Below are 20,757 nucleotides of genomic sequence, written 5' to 3'. Positions count from 1 at the left end.
GTTACACTGATTTACCCATTTGTACAGCTTGACAATTATTGTATCAGTTTAGAGCAGGAGCCTTGAACAAGGGCACCGCAACAGGAGGTGGTATTCAAACCTCAGCCCTCCGACTACAAGGTGATGGCTCTAACCACTGCGCCACCTGCTGTCCCTAATCAGCATGAGCAGTAATAACTAAAGCTGCTTATGTTATCGTCATGTTAACAGCTGCCGATAACACAAGCAGGAGAATCCGAAGGGCTTATTTCCGCCCCTCTGCCCGTGAGATGTGGGGAGGCCTGCGCTCGTGCTCAGTCGTCTTCGCCGCGTCCCGCCGAACGCATTAGAGACGGAACATTAATCGGAGCGCACGCCGAGGAGGCCGTGAAGGTGACTCGCCGCTGCTGCAAATTGATCAATTACTTGTTATTAAGAATTAATAGTAATTCAATCACGGTTCAGCATGTGATTAAACTGTCGCTCTTAGGTGTTTATCTTAACATGTTGGGCGTCATGTCGAGACGTGCCGCCGATTGCAGCGTAATTAGCTAACTGGCAGGTCTCGCAATTAGGTAGGTGGCGGGTGTGTATTTAAAATGTTTTTTTATAGTCTGCCGGGCAGGCGATGGTCCATGGTGACGAAGACTAGCTGGTGATGGTTTAAAGACAATCAAGATGGACATTTATGGCAGCTGGGCAGAGTGAGAGTGGAGGAGTCGGACTAAATAACGTTTCTTGTGGGTTATAGCTAGTTGGTGGATGAGAGTCAACACGGTTAGGGTTATACACTGAGCTACTTACAGTGATTTATGCATATATATTTATCTGATACTTTTCTCCAATGTGATTAACAATGTTAGTTATTATTACAAACTTACAATTATTTACACAGCAGGGTAATTTTTACTGGAGCAATTTAGGGTAACTACCTGCGTTGCCAGGTTAGGCTCTGGTTTGCTGTGACCCTGCTTGGGATGAGCAGTTGTAGACTGTGTCTGTGTGTGCTTTGCTTAAGGGTACCCTAGCCAGAAGTGGGGGATTGAACCCGCAACCTTTAGCTCCAGGTGCAGTAGCTCTAACCACTACACAAGCTGCTGTCCCCGCATAGCTGCTTCATTTGATCAATGAAACGACAGCAGGAGGTGGAATTTGAACCTGGTCTCTTGACTGCGATACCATGACTCTAAATTCTAAAGCCTACCTTTAAAGGGACCATGTCCCTATTTCTGATTGGCAGGTGGAACAAGCTACCTGCGGCCCTCAAAACTGCTGAAGAATTTTCAACATTCAAGAAAGGTCTCAAAATGCATCTCTTTAAAATTAATTTCCCTCCCGAACCCCTGTAAGTTAGTTCATCACCGCCAGCTACTCTTTAATCTACCTATTATCACTTCCACAGGCAGCTACCGGAGTACGTGCACCATGACAACGGAGGTATCGAACAAACAAGCTGTGCTTCAATAACCGTCTGTGTCTATAATCCCTTTGTCTGTTATTGATGCCCTTCTCCACTCTCATCTGTATGTTGCTTTGGGGAAAAGGGTTTGATGATGCATAAACTTCTGAAAACGCATTGAAGTGCAATATTCTGTGTGGGAGACTTGCTGTCTGTTGCTTCCGTCCTGCCCCACAGTCGTCCATCAACGGCTACTAATTTTTTTTTTTTTTTTGGACCTGGGACCAGACTAAAAATAATATTTGCTCCCACTTTGAAATGAAGTCATTCGTTGTCCTTTTCATCTCTTATCGCTCCTGGGTGGCTGTTGCCTTCTTTGAGCCACCAGCTGTCATTTGAGGACAATGATGGTGACATTCAGATGGGGAATAATGTGCCTCATTGTTGGTTTGGCTTAGTCGGAGCACAGCTGTAGGGGGGCAGCAGGTGGTGCAGCAGTTAGACCTGTTTCTTTTGGCCTTCAAGGACCCGGGTTCAAATCCCAGCTCCTGCCGCAGCACCCCTTATCAAGGTACTCAGAGCTGTTTTTAGTGCTGACATTCTAGCACATGTAGTACTATGCGTGACAGGTGAGGTTTCCCATTGGTATTCACCTGCGCTGGGCTGCTTAACGCCCTGTTTTGCCCTGTCGAAGACACTTAAAATCCCATCAAGGCACCGAGGTGGTGCGGCACGCGCGAGGGATGGCGACGGTGTAGAAGACGGGAGGTAATTGTGTGGGATGTGACCGCACCTGCTGGAGAAGTGTTTCGCAAACAGCTGTTTACGGGTCACATTTAAACGCCTCAATAAGCAGTGAAATATACTGCATTACATTAACTTTTACTACGATATTTGGGTATACATCGTACCTGATGTACCATTAAATATCACAGGGCGCAGCCGTTCAACCTGCATCCTCTGCCGTTACCGGACCCAGCTTTGCTTCCTCCCACCGCTGTAGTACCTTTGACCAAGGTATTTATGCTGCCCTGACATAAAAATCACCGTGCGCTGTACATGGGGTAAATCAGTGTAACTAGCGTAACGCTGCAATTGAATCTGGAGGAAAGTGTCGGATAAGTAAACAAACATCAGCAGCATTTCAGAAGTGCTGTTTGGAGGACCCGAAGGTAAATGGTACAGCGTGAAGCAGGCTGGGAAGAAGCTGCTTGCCCCCCCCGGCCCCGCCAGGCGAAACGGGGACAGCGGCAGAGACTTGGGGTGGGACGGCGTCCCGCGTCGACGCTGCCAAGGTTACCCCTGTCCTCCCGCTCGGATTCTTAATTAATGAACGAGGCCACTCAGGTATGCGGATGAGCCCCACCTCGGCGCGGTGACGGCGCGAGGAGGCGGCGCCGCTGCTGGGGCGCGAACCAGCGAGAGAGCGGCAGCACCATGAGCACATTACACAGTTGTTACATCAGGTCGCCCCAGTTATAAATAACGGAGTAAACAAGGAAACATCTGAGGGAGCGTTCGCCGATTGATTTGCTGCGTTATACAAAAACAATGAGCTGAAACCATCTGCTTTCGCGTCTCGATCGGGACCCGCCGGAGCTGCCGCGGCGGCCTAAGGTGAGGGACGCTTCCCGGAACGGTGGCGTTCGAGCTATAGGTTTTACCCGTGGTGGCCTGCGGAGTGCCGACCCACCGTGAACTTGCTCAGCAGCAGGTAGCGTAACGGTTAGAGGACAGAGATTCAAACCCCACCTCCTGCTGTTGTACTCTTGATCAAGGTACTGACCCTGATACAGTAAAATTACCCAGCTGCATAAGTGGGTAAATCAGTGTAAGTTGCCTTGGAGAAAAGAGTCTGAGAGATAATTATAATAGTAATAATTGAGAAATGAAGATGTCACCCTAAACTCTTTTGGCCACCAGATTATTTGGATACAGAGCGCAAAGTCTTTTTTTTTTTTTTTTTTTTTTTGGAGGGGGGGGTCTAACATCAATCCAGCTCTGTAATGACATTTGGGGACCTGTTAACATTTTACTTGTTCATTTTCTCTAGTGTAAGAGTAATTTATATAAGCTGATTTTGTTGCATTTACATGTATTTATTTATCAGACACTTTTCTCCAAAGCAACTTCCAATGAACTCTATGTAGCGTTACCAGCCCACACACCTTATTCACCACGGTGACTTACACTGCTAGATACACTACTTACACTGGGTCACTCATCCATACATCAGTGGAACACACACTCTCTCTCTCTCTCTCTCTGTCACTCACACACTATGGGTGAACCTAAACAGCATGTCTTTGGACTGTGGGAGGAAACCAGAGCACCTGGAAGAAACCCACACAGACACAGGGAGAACATACAAACTCCACACAGACTTTTCCCATGTGATAAGTTGCCCTGCAGGAATTAAGTACCATCCTACTGTAATAAAAAAAAAAGTAGCCTAACATTGTTATTTCCGAGAGAAGCGTCAAATAAATTAATACGCTCTGCAGGTTACCATCAAGTTGCAAAGGTTTGAACTGTTACCCATTTATGCAAAATAAGTTGAAAATCAAATTTAGCCATATGGATCTTCAATGTGTTCCCTCTGAAAATGAGATGATGTTCCGAACGTTCCACAGTATGATCCAGGAAGGGATCGGACCGAAGCCCGACACTTTACCACAATTTACCGCACCACCAACATGCCCCGGCCTATAGTGGAAGCATCAGAATTATTATAATACATTAAAGGCCAACCCAAGGAAGACAAACTCTCTCTCTGGACCTTGAACACATCTCTGCTGTGGAAGATAAACATGTCGTAGCGTCTTTCCATTTGCAAAATCGTGAGCGTTGCACTTTGGGTCAGTTCGTGCACCGCCCCCATCCTTGCAACCGTGGACGGAAACCAGACAACGGGAGGTTTATTCGGATATCCGGGGAATTAAAACGGGTTTACTCATCTGTCAGAGCTGGATGGCGTGCATTATCTACCCTTCGGAAGAGATAATGAGCTGAATGTTCTGCAGATCACAGGCGCGCTCTTAGCCACTCTTCTGAGAGCGCGGCTTAATCTCGCATCGTAAGAAGCAGTCCATTAGAAGAGCTCTAGTCAATTTGGTCCTATTAATCCCTTCTCTTTTGAAGAGGTATGGTGTCACAGTGTCGGGAAGAAACACTGAAGGAGTGAGGGGAAAAAAAAAAAAAAATTTTCACGGGTAACATTTTGAGTGAATGATGTTGTTTGTTATTTTCATTCGCTTCATCTGGACGGGCTGGCATCCCTTCGAGTTGTATTTATCTTATTTTACCTTTCTTAAGAAAAGAAGCGATTCTACGCAATCGACTTGAACAAACTGTACAGCGATGGGCCCACCGCTCACTTGAAACTGCTGGGACACCAGGTGGTGCAGGGTTATGGGGTTAGGACCACACAATCAAAGGGCCCAGGTTGGAAACCCCCCCCCCCCCCCACCGCTGCGGTACTCTTGATCACGGTACTCGCCCTGAATTGATACAGTGAAAATTGCCGTGCCGTGCAAATGGGCCGATAGTAAAAGTGGCCAAAACCCTAATGTCATGAGCTGCCTTGAAGGAAAGCATCTGCTAAAGGAATTAACTGAATTTTCTTTGCACTTTATTTCCCCTGTAACTTGCTTTATCTCGGCAATTACGTTGCAAATGGAATAAATGTGGGTGCACAAATGTAGAATAAATATAGGTGTTGAGTTTTCTGCTGGGCGGCACGGTGGCACAGCAAGTGGCACTGCTGTCTCAGAGCGCCCGGGTGGTGCGATAGGACATGGGTTTGATCCCTGCTTTGTCTGTGTGGAGTTTGCATGTTCTCCCCATGTCTGCGTGGAGTTCCTCTGGCTGCTCTGGTTTCCTCCCACACTCCAAAGACATGCTGTTCAGGTTCACCCATAGTGTGTGAGTGACGGAGAGAGTGTGTGTGTGTTGCACTGATGTATGGATGAGTGACCCAGTGTAAGTAGTGTATCTAGCAGTGTAAGTCACCGCGGTGAATAAGGTGTGTGGGCTGATAACACTACAGAGAGTTCATTGGAAGTCGCTTTGGAGAAAAAAGCATCTGCTACATAAGTAAATAAATTGAATTCGATCACAGCTAGTAGTGGAATAACCGTTTCAGCCACACCCTGTATTTCAAACAACATTGTCTGTCTGTTTAGAAATCATGACCCAGAAGTCATAACTGAGAAATGTGTCAGACAAATAAGTGCAGGGGGATTAATTATCTGTCCTCTTTCGCCCTGCTTGGTGGTCCCAACGTTTCCCCTCAAGAAGACAAAAGGTGCTGTTAAAGTGTTTTTAAGTGCTGTACCAGCAAGAGGACCCAAGACTGGGAATATGTTCCAAATTAGGGAAATGGGAGGTTTTGAAAGGTCTGAAACTGCTCACAGCATCCCATCCACTTTGATCACGCGCGTTTGCATTTTTGAAACGAAAAGATTTGTACAAAACATTTTATTTCCCCCCTCACACCAGCTGGTTTTTCAATTAAAAATCAAAATGCAGCCACTAAGATACGGCGCACGGTGTAAATTAATGTCCCCCAGAGTAAGGTGGCGTGCAGGAGCGATTGGGTCGGACCGTAACCTGAGCCGGTTCCTGCACCGGGGCTCCGTTTCGGTACACTTTGATGCTCTTAGCCTGTGAAAACATTAACAAGTGCTTCTCTTGCTGTTACAGAATGGATTCTTTTCTTTGATATTCACCAACACTCCAGAGGCACGCTTTAAATAATGCAAGATAGATGTTCTACTTCTGTCTTTTTCATCATCAGAATGTCAGTCAAGCATAGCAGAACACAACAGACGAAATTATACGGTTGGGGATAAAGGAGGGCTGAATCTGCAATCGAACAAACACATGCGACCCCTCAAACGTTGGACCCTGGTGCCGCTGCCCAAAACCCCGACTGTTCTGTATCGCCGGGAGCTCTACGTACGCTCCTCGAGTTTTGGATGTTGGAGTTATGAATATTCGAACATGCAAATGTTTTGCAGTTAATTTTTTTTTTAATTGCAATTTTTTCACTTGCTTGTTGCAGGAATAACGCAACCTGCACTTTTACAGCCTGCCCATAGAGGCAGTATAGAGCACCGAAACTGAACTCACTTCCAGTGTTTACGGCTCACGTCTGTTGTTCTTGAGCGTCGGTGATCGATAACAAGACGACGAAAATCACAAGTGTTTATGGGATGAACTGCCAACAACTGGCATCAAAAAAATTTGTGGAGGCAACATTTTCATTTTCAGCTCAATAAAATTATCTGCAATTGGAATGTACATTGTGAAGTTAATAAAAAACATATATAAAAGACGCCCAAAGTGTTTTTATTATAGCAGAATGTGAGACCTTTTACAGAGCCAAGCCCCTAAATAAACTGACGGACGTCCTTGTAATTGAACTTTTCCGATTGTGACTTGGGGGTTTGAGCGCTTTGGGACTTACAAACAGAACAAATTACAAACAGACTTCCGGTCCCAGCTGCGATCGTGAACTGAGGAGTGTGTGGAGTGCTCACGAGTATAGGATGAAACACCTCTCCCACCGCACTCGCTGCCCAACACCTCTGCACCTGCTAATGCCACGACCGGCTTCAAAAACAACAGACTCCACTCCTCCAGGCATTAATAAAAAAGGAACTTTTGCGGCACTTTATATAACCACGGCGGTCCCCGGTACGAATCAACTAACGACCAGAAACATCACGATATTCCCAGTTATTGCATAAAGCAGCCAGAGTGATTCACACATCTATGATGACGCAAAAAAAAAAATGCCATCAATTTGCTACGAAGAGGGAACGGGCTCTCGAGATGTAACACCTTCTTCCTGGATGGCCCTCGAGCCTCGAACCCACAGCGACGGCACAACGTTGGCACAGCGTTAAACGAGCCGGAGCGGATTAATGCTGCCTGAAAGAGCGGTGTGTCGCCGAGAGTAGAGGCGCCGGACCCTCAACTTTGTTAGCGAGTCACCAGCTGACTGCAGAAACAAATAAAAGAAATGTCATAAGGTTTGGGGGGTGGGTTTTGCTGGAATAACAGTGTAAACTCCACACACACACACATACGCACACACACACACAATCACAAACACTCACAGTGTTTGAGCAGAGCAGCTGACCCTTCTCTGCTCACTAATGAAAATCCAATGCAAATCAACTGAAGGGACAAATTGACTCTGGCAGCTCATATCATTGACCAAGTTCGGCGATTACTGGCGAAAGTCATCAGGGGAACGAAGCGCACGCTGAGCCTGGCTCCTCTCACATCCTGTTGTCTCTCTTCGATGGAACCCCGTAGCTGCCCTCATCAGCTCAACGCTGCGCTTACGACAAACAAGACAGTCCAAGGATCCGCACCGAAATACCTTGAGGACCTGATCGCTTCCTACACCCCAGGAAGAGCGCTGGGCTCCACCACCTCCGTCTGCCTCGTGGTCCCACTCAGGAGGAGCCCAAAACCGAAAGTCTGTCAATTCTCAGATTCGGCTTCAATGTGGCGGAATGGGCTCCCTCTGCCCCTCGGAGCTGCTGAATCCCCCTCGGCATTCAAGAAAGGTCTCAAGCTCATCTCTTTCATAGCCACTTCTTTCTTGATCTCCCAACAGCTTCATAAATGAGTCCAACACCATCTGCTATGATTATCTATGTATTTGATATCTGAATGTCACTTCTGCAGGAGCTACTGGAGGGATGTGCACCAGCAACATGGTGGTATCAGGCAAGCAATCCCGTGTCTGTGTCTAAAGCCCTTTGTCTGTTGTTGATGCATGGCCGGACAACACCTACTCGGCACATGCGGACCCTGGACAACATCGGAGCTGCGAGGAACTCCCTCGCAGACAATAAAAGAGGCGATATGGAAGCAAGGAGGTCACCGTGTCAAGTCTATGCATTAAACGGGCCCTTTATCAGCCCGCATTCATTTCCTCGGCAGCTGAACCGCCTGAACCGCCGCAGAAGCCCTCGTTAAAAGAAGAAAAAAAAAAACACGTTTTTGCGAGTTTCCCAGCAAGAACAACTCGCTTTGCCCGTCTCCACGTCTTCGCACAGACGGCGGGAGAACGTCGCCGCAAAGCAATCAGCCGAGCGCTTCCGCACGGGTCGGACGCAGCCCCATATTCCACCACCCGAAAGCAAACGCATTTGTCGCTCCTTCTCTTCCTTGAGCTGCTGGTCCTTGAAGGCAGCGCGGGTTCGATGTCCTTTCAAAGAGCGCCGGCCTTGGCCGCCGGACGTCTCAGCGATGGTCTTCTAGGAACGGCTCCTCTAACACATCACCAAAGTCCAGTTCCAGGAAAACCGTTACGACAGATGGCATCATATCAGCACGGAGCGCCCAGGGACGTTTGCTCGACTCGCGGTGATTCAAAATGCATCTCAGACCCCCCCCCCCCCGGTGGGCTTCGGTCGATGTCTATTCGGGCTCCACGCGCAGCAGGCAAATCTCCATCGCCGCGCTCACACAGAATACACCACGAGATGCTCTTTTAATCAATACCTGATTTGTTTACACACATCCCCGTCCTCTATAAATATGTCATCAATGTCGTTCTCCCCGAGGTTTTTGCACTTCCTCACCCCCCGCCGCGCAAGCGAAATGCCCTTCCCCCAGACAGCCTGTTTAACAGGGTCATTTTAGTCCAAATTTTCTCCATTTCTCTCGAGAGCGACGCCGAGAGCCTGTCGGCGGGTGTCTGATTTTCCCGTGGTCCTTCACACTCATCAAGACAGATTGAAAACTTCTCTCCACAATCATAACTTAGTGCCTAAGCAGTTCAAAATTGGCTTTCCTGAAATTGCAATGACAAAAACACACACACACACACACACAGACAAAATACCTTGTCTCTGCGGTTATTTATTATCTGTTTGAAGTCTCCCATGGCGGCACAGCAGGTAGCGCTGGTGCCTCATGTGTTTCAGATGAATTGGTGACTGTGTCACTCTGTGTGAATGTCTAAGTGAATGAGTGTGTGTGATTTCCCTGTGTTGGACTGGCGTCCCAACCAGGGTGTACCCCGCCTCGCACCCCGTGCTTCCAGGATAAACTCTAAATCACTGTATCCCATGATGGTCATTGATGATGGACTAAAACGCGGTAGTCTTTGCCCGGATTTACGGAAGCAAAGAGCTTATAGAAACATTATTACACAGAATGCCAACCTGAGAAGCCCTACAAATTATTACCGTGATTCTTGTGTGTTTTTCTCCATATGTATATGTTTAAGACTAGGTTAGTTTATTGTTTGCATGTGTCTGTTTCTCAATTATTTATTTATTAATTGTTTTGTGTAATCTGCAATGGACAGGGTGTCCCATCCAGGATGTACCCCTCTACCCCTCTTAGTCTCGGGCCCAGGGATTGCAGAATACACTCCGGACCGCTACGATCCTGACAAGGACGAGCACTTAAAGTCTAGTATGTTTAAATTGTTTAAAAATATATTTAAAATTTTCTTATATGTTTTATGTCACAATATATTAATAGAGGAATGACGTGAGCAAAGAAAGACCCAGAAAAGAGGAGGTAAGGTTACCGGCAGCATCTCGCCCTGAGAACAGGCCAAGGGATTGTCCGTTTTGAGTGGCAGAGCTACTGCAGTAAATTTCCCTCCTAATCTGGTGTTATAGAGCTTAGAGCAGCGCGGCATCATTTTTAATTTGCTCTTCAGTATCCATCATGTGAAATTTGTTTGTTGCTTTCACTTACTGAGTTTTTATTGTATGAGTTTTAAAATTTACACCACAGTTTGAAGGACAGGTAGGTTTCAGATTATAGCGAGGTTCCATTCTGATGATGCCGTTATAAATCAGAAACCCCCTTATAATAGTTTTTATTATGGGAACCATAAGGATACATAAATTATTAACATGCATGAATGCTGGCTGTATAATTGAACATTGTATTTTTTCTCTAATTTAATGTATTATTCATGTTAAAGTATTAACATATAATAATGTATTGTATTATTGTTACGGGGGTACGGTGGCGCAGCGGGTTTGGCCGGGTCCTGCTCTCTGTCGAGTCTGGGGTTTGAGTCCTGCTCGGGGTGCCTTGCAATGGACTGGTGCCCCGTCCTGGCTGTGTCTCCTCATGCCCTTTGTTGCCGGGTGAGGCTCTGGTTCACCGTGACCCCACTTGGGACAAGTGGTTTCAGACAGCGTGTCTGATCGAAACACTGACTGAGTCCACAAGAAACATGGTGAAACATGGTTCCTTATGGAAGAGTGATCTGTCGACGGTATGGTACAGAAGATGGAGCGGTCGGGGTTACGACCGAACGTCGGAGCTCGACAATAATATAATAAGGTCGGTGGGATGACTGTCATAAGTCCCAGTGGCCATAAGCCACATACCTCTTGTGTTTATTAAATAAACACTTCTTAAATTGAAATGGAAATGAATGGAGAGATAGTAATAATAATCTTGTCATCTTAGTGCATCCATTCTGGTCCATGAAGGTTAAAAAAAAACACTTCAGTGCCAATGAGTCTTGTTCCCAGATGAATGGGCTTCAACACAAAAGGCCGAAGGTTCAGGTAGATGGGTGCGTTAACCGCCTTAATTCATCCATCAGGGTCGCGAGAGTGCGCCGGCAAACATTTCTAATTGAATCACACACCACCGGCCACAAATGGGATTTCCAGCACATGAGGCGTCGTTCGAGACCAGGACTCGGCAAAGAGTGACATTTACGTCGCCGTGGGTGACGCAGAGCCGGGTCCACGGGCGGAGCGGGCCGCCGTTTTGAAATGTCAGCAGTTACATCCCTATCAAGGTCAGGGCACGGAGAAAAAATTAATAATAACTCACAGTGGCAGCTGTCAATCAGGGACACTTCTGATTGAGACACATCTTAGCAGGAGCGTTTATCTCAGACGGGGTGCCAAACGCCGAGCGGCGAGCTCCGCAGCGCCAGGCGGCACTTAATGAACGGACCGGGCGGGTCAAGGGAGACCGCTGTGATCGCAACGGCACATTTCCCCCACCCCCAAACCCCCCCACCCGCAATGTTCCGGAATACCGGCGGAGCCCCGGTGCCCTCGGCTCCTGCATATGCAAAGTGGCTGTTTTAATTAACGAAGCCGGGCCTCCAAACAGTTCATCCCTGCAGCGGGGGGAGGGGGGGGGTCCGGAGTTAATGCTTCCTCTTCGAACCCTCCTTCAAAGAGCAACAGTTACTTAACTCCTCCCGGCCCGTGGCCTGAGCAGCGCAGCGGGACATCCAGCTCGAGCCTTGTGTCGTAATGATGGAGACGGAGCTCCGCCGCCGAGCCGCCTGCGGCTCCATTAGTGTCCGTCCCCGGTGCGACCGGGAGGGAGGGAGGAAGAATGGCATGATGGGAGGAAGGAAGGGAGGAGGGAGGCGCCAGGTGTTCTGCACGGGAAAAGCAGCCCTGCCCATGTGGGTTATGATTTAGCAGGCAGGTTACGGAGGTTTCAGTGCAGCTGGGAGACCTTCACACACGCTCCCTGGAAGCAGAGGCGCTCCGAAGGGCCGTCCTCTTGAAGGCTGCAGGGCGGAGCAGCGCCACTTCTGAGCCCTCTGACAAACCGGCACCTCGACCAAAACAAACAAACACAAACACAGAGTACAGCTGGGAAATTTTACCAGCGCAATTTAGGGTAAGTACCTTGCACAAGGATACCATCGCGGGAGGTGAGATTCAAACCCAACCCCTTTAGGTCCAAAGGTAGAAGCACAAACCACTACCCAACCAGCTGCCTCCTACACAGCTGCTTGGGTTCATGATCATCAACTGAGCATAACATCATCCATCTATATTCATCTTCACGTGACCAGACTAGTGTGGCGGTGCAGTCAGATAACTGAGCGTCATTCCAATGTATCATATACATGATTTTTAGAAATCAATCTGAATTTTCTCTAAGTAAAATGTTTTAAGGAAATGCAGAGCAATACGACAAAAAAGGCAAGAGGCCGACACACACTGTCTGCGACACTTCCTCACCAAATCTCTATTTAAAATGAAACGGTTTTTGAAAGTTTTATGCAAGCAAATCACATCAGATATTGAAATAAAGTGATTCTGAATCCCTCTGTCCTTATAAATCACTGCTTGTGATTCCAGTGCAGAGTCACAGTGCTCCAGGTTTTGAGGGTCAGGAGCCCAGTCCATCACAGGGTAAACACACACACACACACACACACACACACACACACACACACACACACACACACTCCCTCACTCATTCACTCGTGCTACGTCCCTTTACAGGACCCCAGTCCATCACAGACACAAACACACACAGGGCAAATTAGAGTAACCAGCTGAAGTCGCTGTCAGATGAGAGTTAAAAGCCCTCTCCAGATGCCCCCCCACACAAAGTCCGGGTCACACAGGTGGTCATGGGACAGAATGTCAGAGAAAAGAAAGCTGAATTGCCACCTGTCTCTGCCCCCTTCACGTGCCACACGTTCAGGTCGAGACCCAACAACCACCCTGACATTCTGCAGGCATTTGACAGGGGCCCTCGATTAATCAAGCGGTTGTCGTGGAAATGGTGTCGCTCTGAACACTTTCCCCCCCACACTTCTACAGCCTTCTGGAGCTGCGTAAGCAGGGCTCTCCTGCCCCACCATCGCACCCAGGCCGAGCACTTCCCAAGCCTCACATACGGGAGAAAGAATCCAGAGTGTTTTCTTGGGATGCGAAATACACCTGGTCGCCACGGTCGTCCTGCTGTTGACCAGCTCCAATCTCAGTTCTGAACGGAGCCCCGTCAACAGGAAGACGGACCAGGATTTCGTTCCCTGAGAACATCCTCCAGGTTTTCTGCCAGCTGCACCACTTCTCCAGGAGGGGGGGGGGCAGCGTACACCCCCATGTTCCCGACACACTCCTCACACCAGGCGCTCCGCGTTCGCTTTATCTCCACGCCTTCGCCTCGACAGCCAAACAGGTCATTGCAGATAAGAGCGTTCGCTAGTTGAATAATTCAAAGGCGAACGCGGCGCCGCTTCCGATCGGTATTAAGACCGACGGCCAAAACAGGCCGAGACTGTGGTGGAACTGGCATTCGAACGCGGCCCAGCATCCCCAGGGCTGGGACTGTGAGCGGTTGCACCGCGGTGTCGCTTTAAAAGCTCCGATTGCCTCATTGCTGACATGGACCACCTTCTGCTTGAGTCTTTAACCACTTTGCAGTCATATGCGGTTCACTTTAATGAGTGACCGTCGGCGGTCGCCCTGCGGCTCGAGGGGGGGACTCGAACCTGCGCTCTTTCGGGTAAATAGGGGAATTCCACCAAGAAAAACCGGATGAATCGCGTTAGGTCGGTGACGGGGTCCACGAACAGAGCGCTTCCGGAAGGTTCTCTTGTTGATCAGGCTGGATGCCTGCAGCAGGCGATGGTTCTCCATGACTCTGTTTTACCACGTTGGGAGGGGTGGATGCGACGCAGACACTCGAGACTCAAGAGACGGTTTGGCCACCGTGGCGCCGCCCCTCTCCATCTCTCCCCCGGGGGTCCTTCAGAGGAGTAACCCAGCGGGGGGAGGGCTCTCATCACCAGCCTGCAGGGCCCACGCTACACCTGCACCCAGGTTTACCTTGTGCTCCGGTAAAGTATTAAAGGTCTTAAAGCGGAGCCAAACTCCAAAAACAAAATGCGGTGAAAAGCTCCTTAAATTATGCAAGCGCTGCGCATGAAAAGGAAATTAATTCGTCGGGATTCTTTGAAACTGCGAGAGCGTTTTGACAACGTGACGGGCGCTTTAAGATTACAGAGGTGTTTTGTATAATGTGCGCCGCCGCCGCATAAATATGGAGGAACACGGCGGCAGCGGCGGCTGAAAGGAGCACCAGGCCCCGGAGCTTCTGAACTTCCCTCTTGCTTCCCTCCCGTTACCTCCTTCTTACTCTCCTGCAACATGGAGTCCGGATGAGCTTCCTCTGAAGCCCCCACACACACACACACACACAGCGTGCGCGCGTGTGTATGTGTGTGTGTGTGTGTGTGTGTGTGTGTGCGAACACCCTTTTCATGTTCTCTCTCCAGCAGTAGGACTTAACCCAACGCATGAGGCTGGATTTTGAGGGCCAATTAGATGAAGGCCGTAAGACGGCAGGATGTCAGTCATCACGTTCGTGATGCGGCGGGAGGGATGCTGGGTTCCTGGATGACTGATCTGTCCTTCCTCTCCTTCCCTGTTAGGATTTTAGTCCGCAGTTCTGGATTTCAACGTGGATTTGGATTCTGGAATCGGGCCCAACGAGCTTGTTCTGCGTTTCACATGGTGGTGCAGATGAGGAGCAGAAGCTTCGCTCGAACCCCTCCCCCCCCTCGGCTTTCTGGGTAACGCCAACTGGCTTAAACTGCGAGAAGATTCCGTGGGCTCGTCAAACCTGCAGGTCTCCGATTCCTCACACAGGAAGACTGCGTCTAAATCCTAGTACCAGTCAGTGTGGGTCCACCTGGGTAACAGCTACGTGAGACAAACTGGACAGGGGTGCGAGAGCGAGAGCAAAACAACGCACACGTGTCCCCGCTGCATAAGATCTGGGAAGACCTGGTGCCCCAAGAGCTCATCAAACTTGCTTACCGAACACCTCTTTAAAAATAAAAAATTCTCATCTCCATAAAGTGGTGTCACACTTTTCACTATTACTGTCCATATGTACAGCATTAGTACAGTCCCCGGATTATGAACGAGTTCCGTTCCTAAATCTGTCTTTAATTCGGATTTGTACCTAAGTCCGAACAGTTCAATACAGTTTGTATCTAACGTCAGTTAGTCAAATGTTTGTCTTAGTATATAGTATATTGTGTACCTTCCTTTCTATGCATAAAAAACATTAAAGAAACACTTCTGGATACACTAAAATATCTTTAGTATAACAATACAATAATAATAATAATAATAATAATAATAATAATAATACGATGTAATGATAATACATGTAACTATAGTATACTAGAGAAAGAGAGAGGAGGAGGAGAGAGAGAGAGGGAGAGAGAGAGAGAGAGAGAGAGAGAGAAAGTGTGTGTGTGTGTGTGTGTGTGTGTGTGTGTGTGTGTGGGTATAAAAAACATTGAAGAAACTTATGTTTGCTTTTCCAATGTTCATTGGCGTTTCACCTTTTGCTTTACTATTTCCACTTTAGTTTCAATCATGATCGTTTTCCTTTTCTTTGATGCATCACCATCACTTCCATCACATTTACACTTTGGTGCCATGGTTAGGAGGGTAAAAACGAAAAAATGAAAGCCAAATACAGTAACACACGAGACACTTAACAGCAACGCGGTCGGTCCGACTAAAAAGAAGGAAGTCTTAGTTCTACCTCGGGCTCACGAGCCGACGAACCGCTGTAGACGCGCAACGTTCTGATGTGCGTTGCAAAGTAGCGCCGTTTCTTATTACAAATCATTGTATGTAACTCGAATTTTTAATACAATAGCATTTACAGGGGGGTGGTTCATAACTACAGGTTGTACTTAAGTCAGACGTTCGTAACCCAGGGACTGCTTGTAGTCGAAAGCCTCAAGGGGAAACAAAAAAACTGTGCGAATACATTTGGCGAACCCATACACACAAAGACGGTAGGCGTCCGTTCTGGGGCGATGCGCGGCCTCTCCGTCGAACCCCTTGGGGTGTGTATTATTTTGTCAGTGTGAATTACATGAGAAAATAAACAAATCTTAATTAGAATTTCTAGGAAGCGGAGGCACCGCGTACAAATAACCAGCAAAGAAATGAGGCGCGACGTTCGCGTCCGGTCGCCGTAACCGCTGAGGACACTGCTGATGGAGCAACAGGAATGGAAGGAAGACACAAACAAGGCAAACAAAATAAAGGGTTTTTCGTTCTCAGGCCGACCCAAGACGGCTGGCGAGAAACTGCGCCGCAGCGGCAATACATTACACTCAAAAATCATATTTTTAATATGTTGTCTCAAGGAGTCATTTTTACAGCCTCCACTATCAATAACTTCTGTCCGGTATCAGTGGTCCAGAGCCTATCCTGGCAGCGTAGGGTGTGAGGTGGGACACACAATGCACTGGACCTGAGCATTCATAGGAAAATCTCACTCACTCACGCGCGCGCGCGCATGCGCGCGCGCACACACAGACACACACACACAGGGGGCAATTCAGAGCCACCGATTCACTTAAAACACAAGCCTTTAGTGTGTGGGAGGAAACCAGAGCGCCTGGAAGAAAGCCACGCAAAACACAGGGAGGACAAGCAAACGCCATATGGACTGAACCAGATTTGAAGCCACAGATCAGGAGCTGTGAGGCACCAGTGCTACCCGCTGTGCCGCCCACTCATTTTTACAGCATGATGATTTTTTTTTTTCCAATGGAACAGGCTGGAAAAGCCTCCCTGAGGATATCTTATGGAGGCAGAACCCAGCGGGGTTTTAGGCGATTGCCGGAGGGGGTCGGGGGGTGGGGGTCCAGAAATGGCCACAATTTAATTACCCACTTGAAACAAATATTGTCCCACTGCTCAGCTATCGGACTCCTTCAGGGCACCCTTCCCGGGCCTTCTTGGATCCGACCTCACGCTCCTGCCGAGTTCCTCCACGGCAGATCCAGCCTGCAATAGACGAGGCGAGACGGCCGTCGGACCCGTCACCCAGAACCCGCCCCTCGGGAGGGGGGAGGCGGGGGCAGAGGGAGCGGGCCGCAGTGGATCCGCCTTCAAAGCCATCCCCGAATCCCCGCCAAGCGGAGCTCGATTTTAAAGAGGTCTCTCACCCGGGGCCCCCGGCTTGCCTCTGTGCCTCTCACTAATTGGTACCCTTATCGTTATACACTGGAAGCGTTGTGGGGGGATGGGGTGGGGGGGAGGCGGCTCCAGGGGGCTGTGCCGCCTCGGAAAGACATGCATATAAATGACAGAGTCGCCGGGTGACGCGATGCCACATAGCAGCGAACACGGTCGCTTGCAGCGCTGCCCCCTTCTGGCCTGGGTGTTATGCAATCGAGGTCCATGGGGGGTGAGGGGGGGTCTGCTGGGGGCCCCTGGTGGGTTCGCCATCCAGCTGTCGCCATATCTTCCTTCGGTGTTAATACTGGACACCGAAGAGAGCCCTGTGCTGACAGTGCAGTCGGCTCAACGCTGCCCTGCACACACTTCGCTGACGCCCACAAATCAATGACACGCCAGAGCACGACACAGCGTTTCGGGCCCCCCGTGACCTTGACACACACACACACACACACACATATGTATTGATGGATTAATAAGCAGCTGATTGATGGGAAACTCCAGTGTGGCTGTGTCTAAAAAAACCGAAACAGCTCAGAGTCTAGAGTGCCATTTATATTGAGTGTGTGACAGGTGTGTAGGCTTCCAGAGGACCTGCAAAGACTCGAACCCTATCACACACACACATACACACACACACACACATTCACACTCACGCACACACAGAGAAAGAGAAAGACAACCATGTCCCTTGTGCCTTGATTCCCTAAAAGTAACTACATACTCAGTCTGATAAACAGGAACAAGCTAAGAAACATTGATGATGATGATGATGATTATTATTATTATTATTATTGTTGTTGTTATTATTATATGATGTATGAATATTACTGCTGCAAGAGCCCTTGATGTTCATGAGCCGAAGAGAGCGGCAAAGGTGTGTGTGCATCCGCAGGTCTGCTCGGCAATTCATTTCCTAGCCTGGGATTAATTTTTATGTGAAGTGACAGACAGGGCGCGAGCAGCGTGCCGTTCTCACACACGCGCGAGCAGCGTGGAATTCTCAGGGGTCCAACGTCCACGGTGCGCATGGATGTCTGAGAAGACCCCCAGCCCCCCCCCAGCCCCAGCTGTTCTAATCTGCTGCATTCCCACACAAGAACATCTGTCACCTGCCCAGAGTGTGTGAGCAGCCTGCTTTTGTGAATGGAAGTGTGTGTTTTCAGAGCACTGACAGTGTGTCTGTGTGTGTGTGTGTGTGTGTGTGTATGTGTGCAAGGGGTGGGGGGGGTCTTCACCTCACCTGGAGATAGGAAAGGAGGTTACTGGGGGTCTACACATTTCATTTCAAGTAATTCTAAAAATTTTTGATACCCCAGAAGCAAAACCCTTCAGTTGTGTGGTAAAACGTGGTAAGGTAAAAGACCACAGTGAGGTAAAGGAATATTAAAATCAAAACATGGTATAAGGCATTGTGGGAAGGAAACACAGTAAGGTAGAGGACCACAGTACAGTTAAGGAACACACTGTAAAGAAACAGTGAAAAAAACATGGTATAGCACAGTAAGCTAAAGGAACACAGTGAAGTAAGTGACCACAGCTGAGTAAAGGACCACAGTGGCAAACAGCAACTGTAAATAAGAAGGTTCCCATGATGATGTCTGCACCTTTCATCAAAACAAGAATTTACGAAAATACTGTATTTTCTTTACCCTGAATATCAACAGCAGAGTGTTTCGAAAAACTGCGTCAAGAGCAACTGTTAGAAAGGATAACAATGAAGAAGTTTGAAGGTGAGTTTTCAGCCCTCCGGAGAGACAGGTACACACACGCGCACACACACACACGCACACACACAGACACAGAGAGCCCAAAACACTGGGACCCCTAGGGAGACACACTCCACAGCCCTAGGACCCCCAAGAGGGAGACACAAACACATGATACACACACTCTCCAAACAGCAGGACACCCAAGAGAAAAAGAAAAACACACTCCTCAGTCTCGGGGACCCGCACACACAACATGATGATTCCACCTCTAAAACATGGTTTCGATCACCCTGGAAAGTTGTGTGTCGTGTAAATAAACACTTAAACCAGATGGGGGGGGTCTATTTACAGGCACACGCACAGTTACTAACGCCGGTGCCGTATTCCATCCTACTAATTATCATGTCTAATAATAATATTAATAATCCACCCAAGTCGCAGGTTCGAAATTCCTCACATGTAAAATTGGCCACTGACCACATGGGACCAAATTCCACAAACACTGTGTGGGAGGATTTTACTGTATGACCGTGGTAAAAATGATTCATCACAAAGTACATTCAACTCTCGGGCTCTTTCACAAATCTGGGCAGCGGCACGTGGGATTATTAAAACAATTACAGACTCCGCAGCCCAGATGGAACTTTGACAAGTGCGCGAGGAGCGGAGCGCGGCGCCGCCGCGCGTCGGAACGTTTGCGCGAAGTGGATACAATGTAGCACAGCGGCGCGCGCGAGGAGCGCCATTCACACACAGAGTCGCGACACGGTGTCTCGCGGCGCAGCGGCGCATTATGAAACCTCATGCAATGGTTACATTAATCACAAGAACAATGTAGTTCCAAAATTTCTTTTCTTTTTTTTTAAATTGAAACACGCGCAGCGCTCCCGTGCGCTCCGTCATTCATCCATTCATGGATTCATTGGCCTTCATTCATGTTCTGATCCCAACACGTGAATGAATGAGCCCGAGCGGGACGTTTCCAGCCGGAGTTCATCTCCTCCGTGACCCACATCGATGCCTCATTCATATATATTTTTCATTGATTGCCAGGAATCGTCATTAAATCACATAATGAGACGATTCATATCGTTCGCTTTGCGTTGCGGGTCAAGCAGAGAACTTCCGCGAAACATTGTGTTGTTTTCCCCTTATTTTGCTCATTTCTGCGTTTTCCCTTTTTGCCGTTTATCCGACAGGAGCAGACACACACACACACACACACACACACATACATACACACGCACGCACGCCCGCCCGCACCTGCCCGAACACAAACACACTCGCGCGCGCGCGCGCATGGGCAGGCGCGCGGCACTCACCCGCGTTCCTAAGTTTGCGATTCCTGAGCACCGAGATGATGACCAGGAAATTGCCCAGCACGTCCACGACGGTGGTGAAGATGAGCACGCTGGCGAGCACCGTGACCGCCCAGGCGGGGCGCGTCCCCGCGCCGAACGCGCGCCCGTGCCCCAGCTCCGTGCGGTTCCTGAGCGACGAGACATTGTGTGGCATGTCGACAGCGTCGGGTCCGAGTCATTCACACCCCGGTGCCATGGTCATGGTGGAGAGTCGGAGCTGCGCGCGCGCGGAGGGACTCGGCGATGAGGGTGATGATGAAGGTGATGATTGTGATGAAGAGGAGGCGGCGGGTCTGATGGGGCTCAGAGTTGCGTCTCCTCCTGTCTAGTCCCCGTCCAGCGCCATGGACGAAGTGCTGGACTGTGGACCTCGGTTCGGCTCACTTGGGCTCACTTGGGTCCCCCCGGTGCGCGCGAGCGCCCTCCGCCGTGTCTCTGTCCGCCTCCGACTGGCTGTGAGTGACTGAGACCACAGAGCGCGCATCACCTCACCGGCAGCGCAGCCACACGGGTGGCTCCCACTCCCACTG

At 49.1% G+C, this 20,757-nt stretch overlaps 1 protein-coding gene across 1 annotated transcript in view; it reads right to left on the bottom strand.

Annotated features, from left to right (window-relative positions):
• mtnr1ba (melatonin receptor type 1Ba) overlaps positions 1-20,381 on the bottom strand; it is a 33,208-nt gene extending 12,827 nt beyond the window's left edge. Inside the window, exon 1 of the mRNA XM_018748555.2 lies at positions 20,189-20,381. Within this exon, the coding sequence (XP_018604071.1) occupies positions 20,189-20,381 (193 nt within the window). The remainder of the gene's footprint in view (positions 1-20,188) is intronic.
• Between the last annotated feature and the right edge of the window lie 376 nt (positions 20,382-20,757).

The sequence above is a fragment of the Scleropages formosus genome, chromosome 10 (assembly GCF_900964775.1).
Source record: "Scleropages formosus chromosome 10, fSclFor1.1, whole genome shotgun sequence".
In the NCBI taxonomy this organism is placed as follows: Eukaryota; Metazoa; Chordata; class Actinopteri; order Osteoglossiformes; family Osteoglossidae; genus Scleropages; species Scleropages formosus.
Note: the sequence above shows the minus strand (reverse complement) of the source record. Positions and strands in the feature narration are given on the sequence as shown.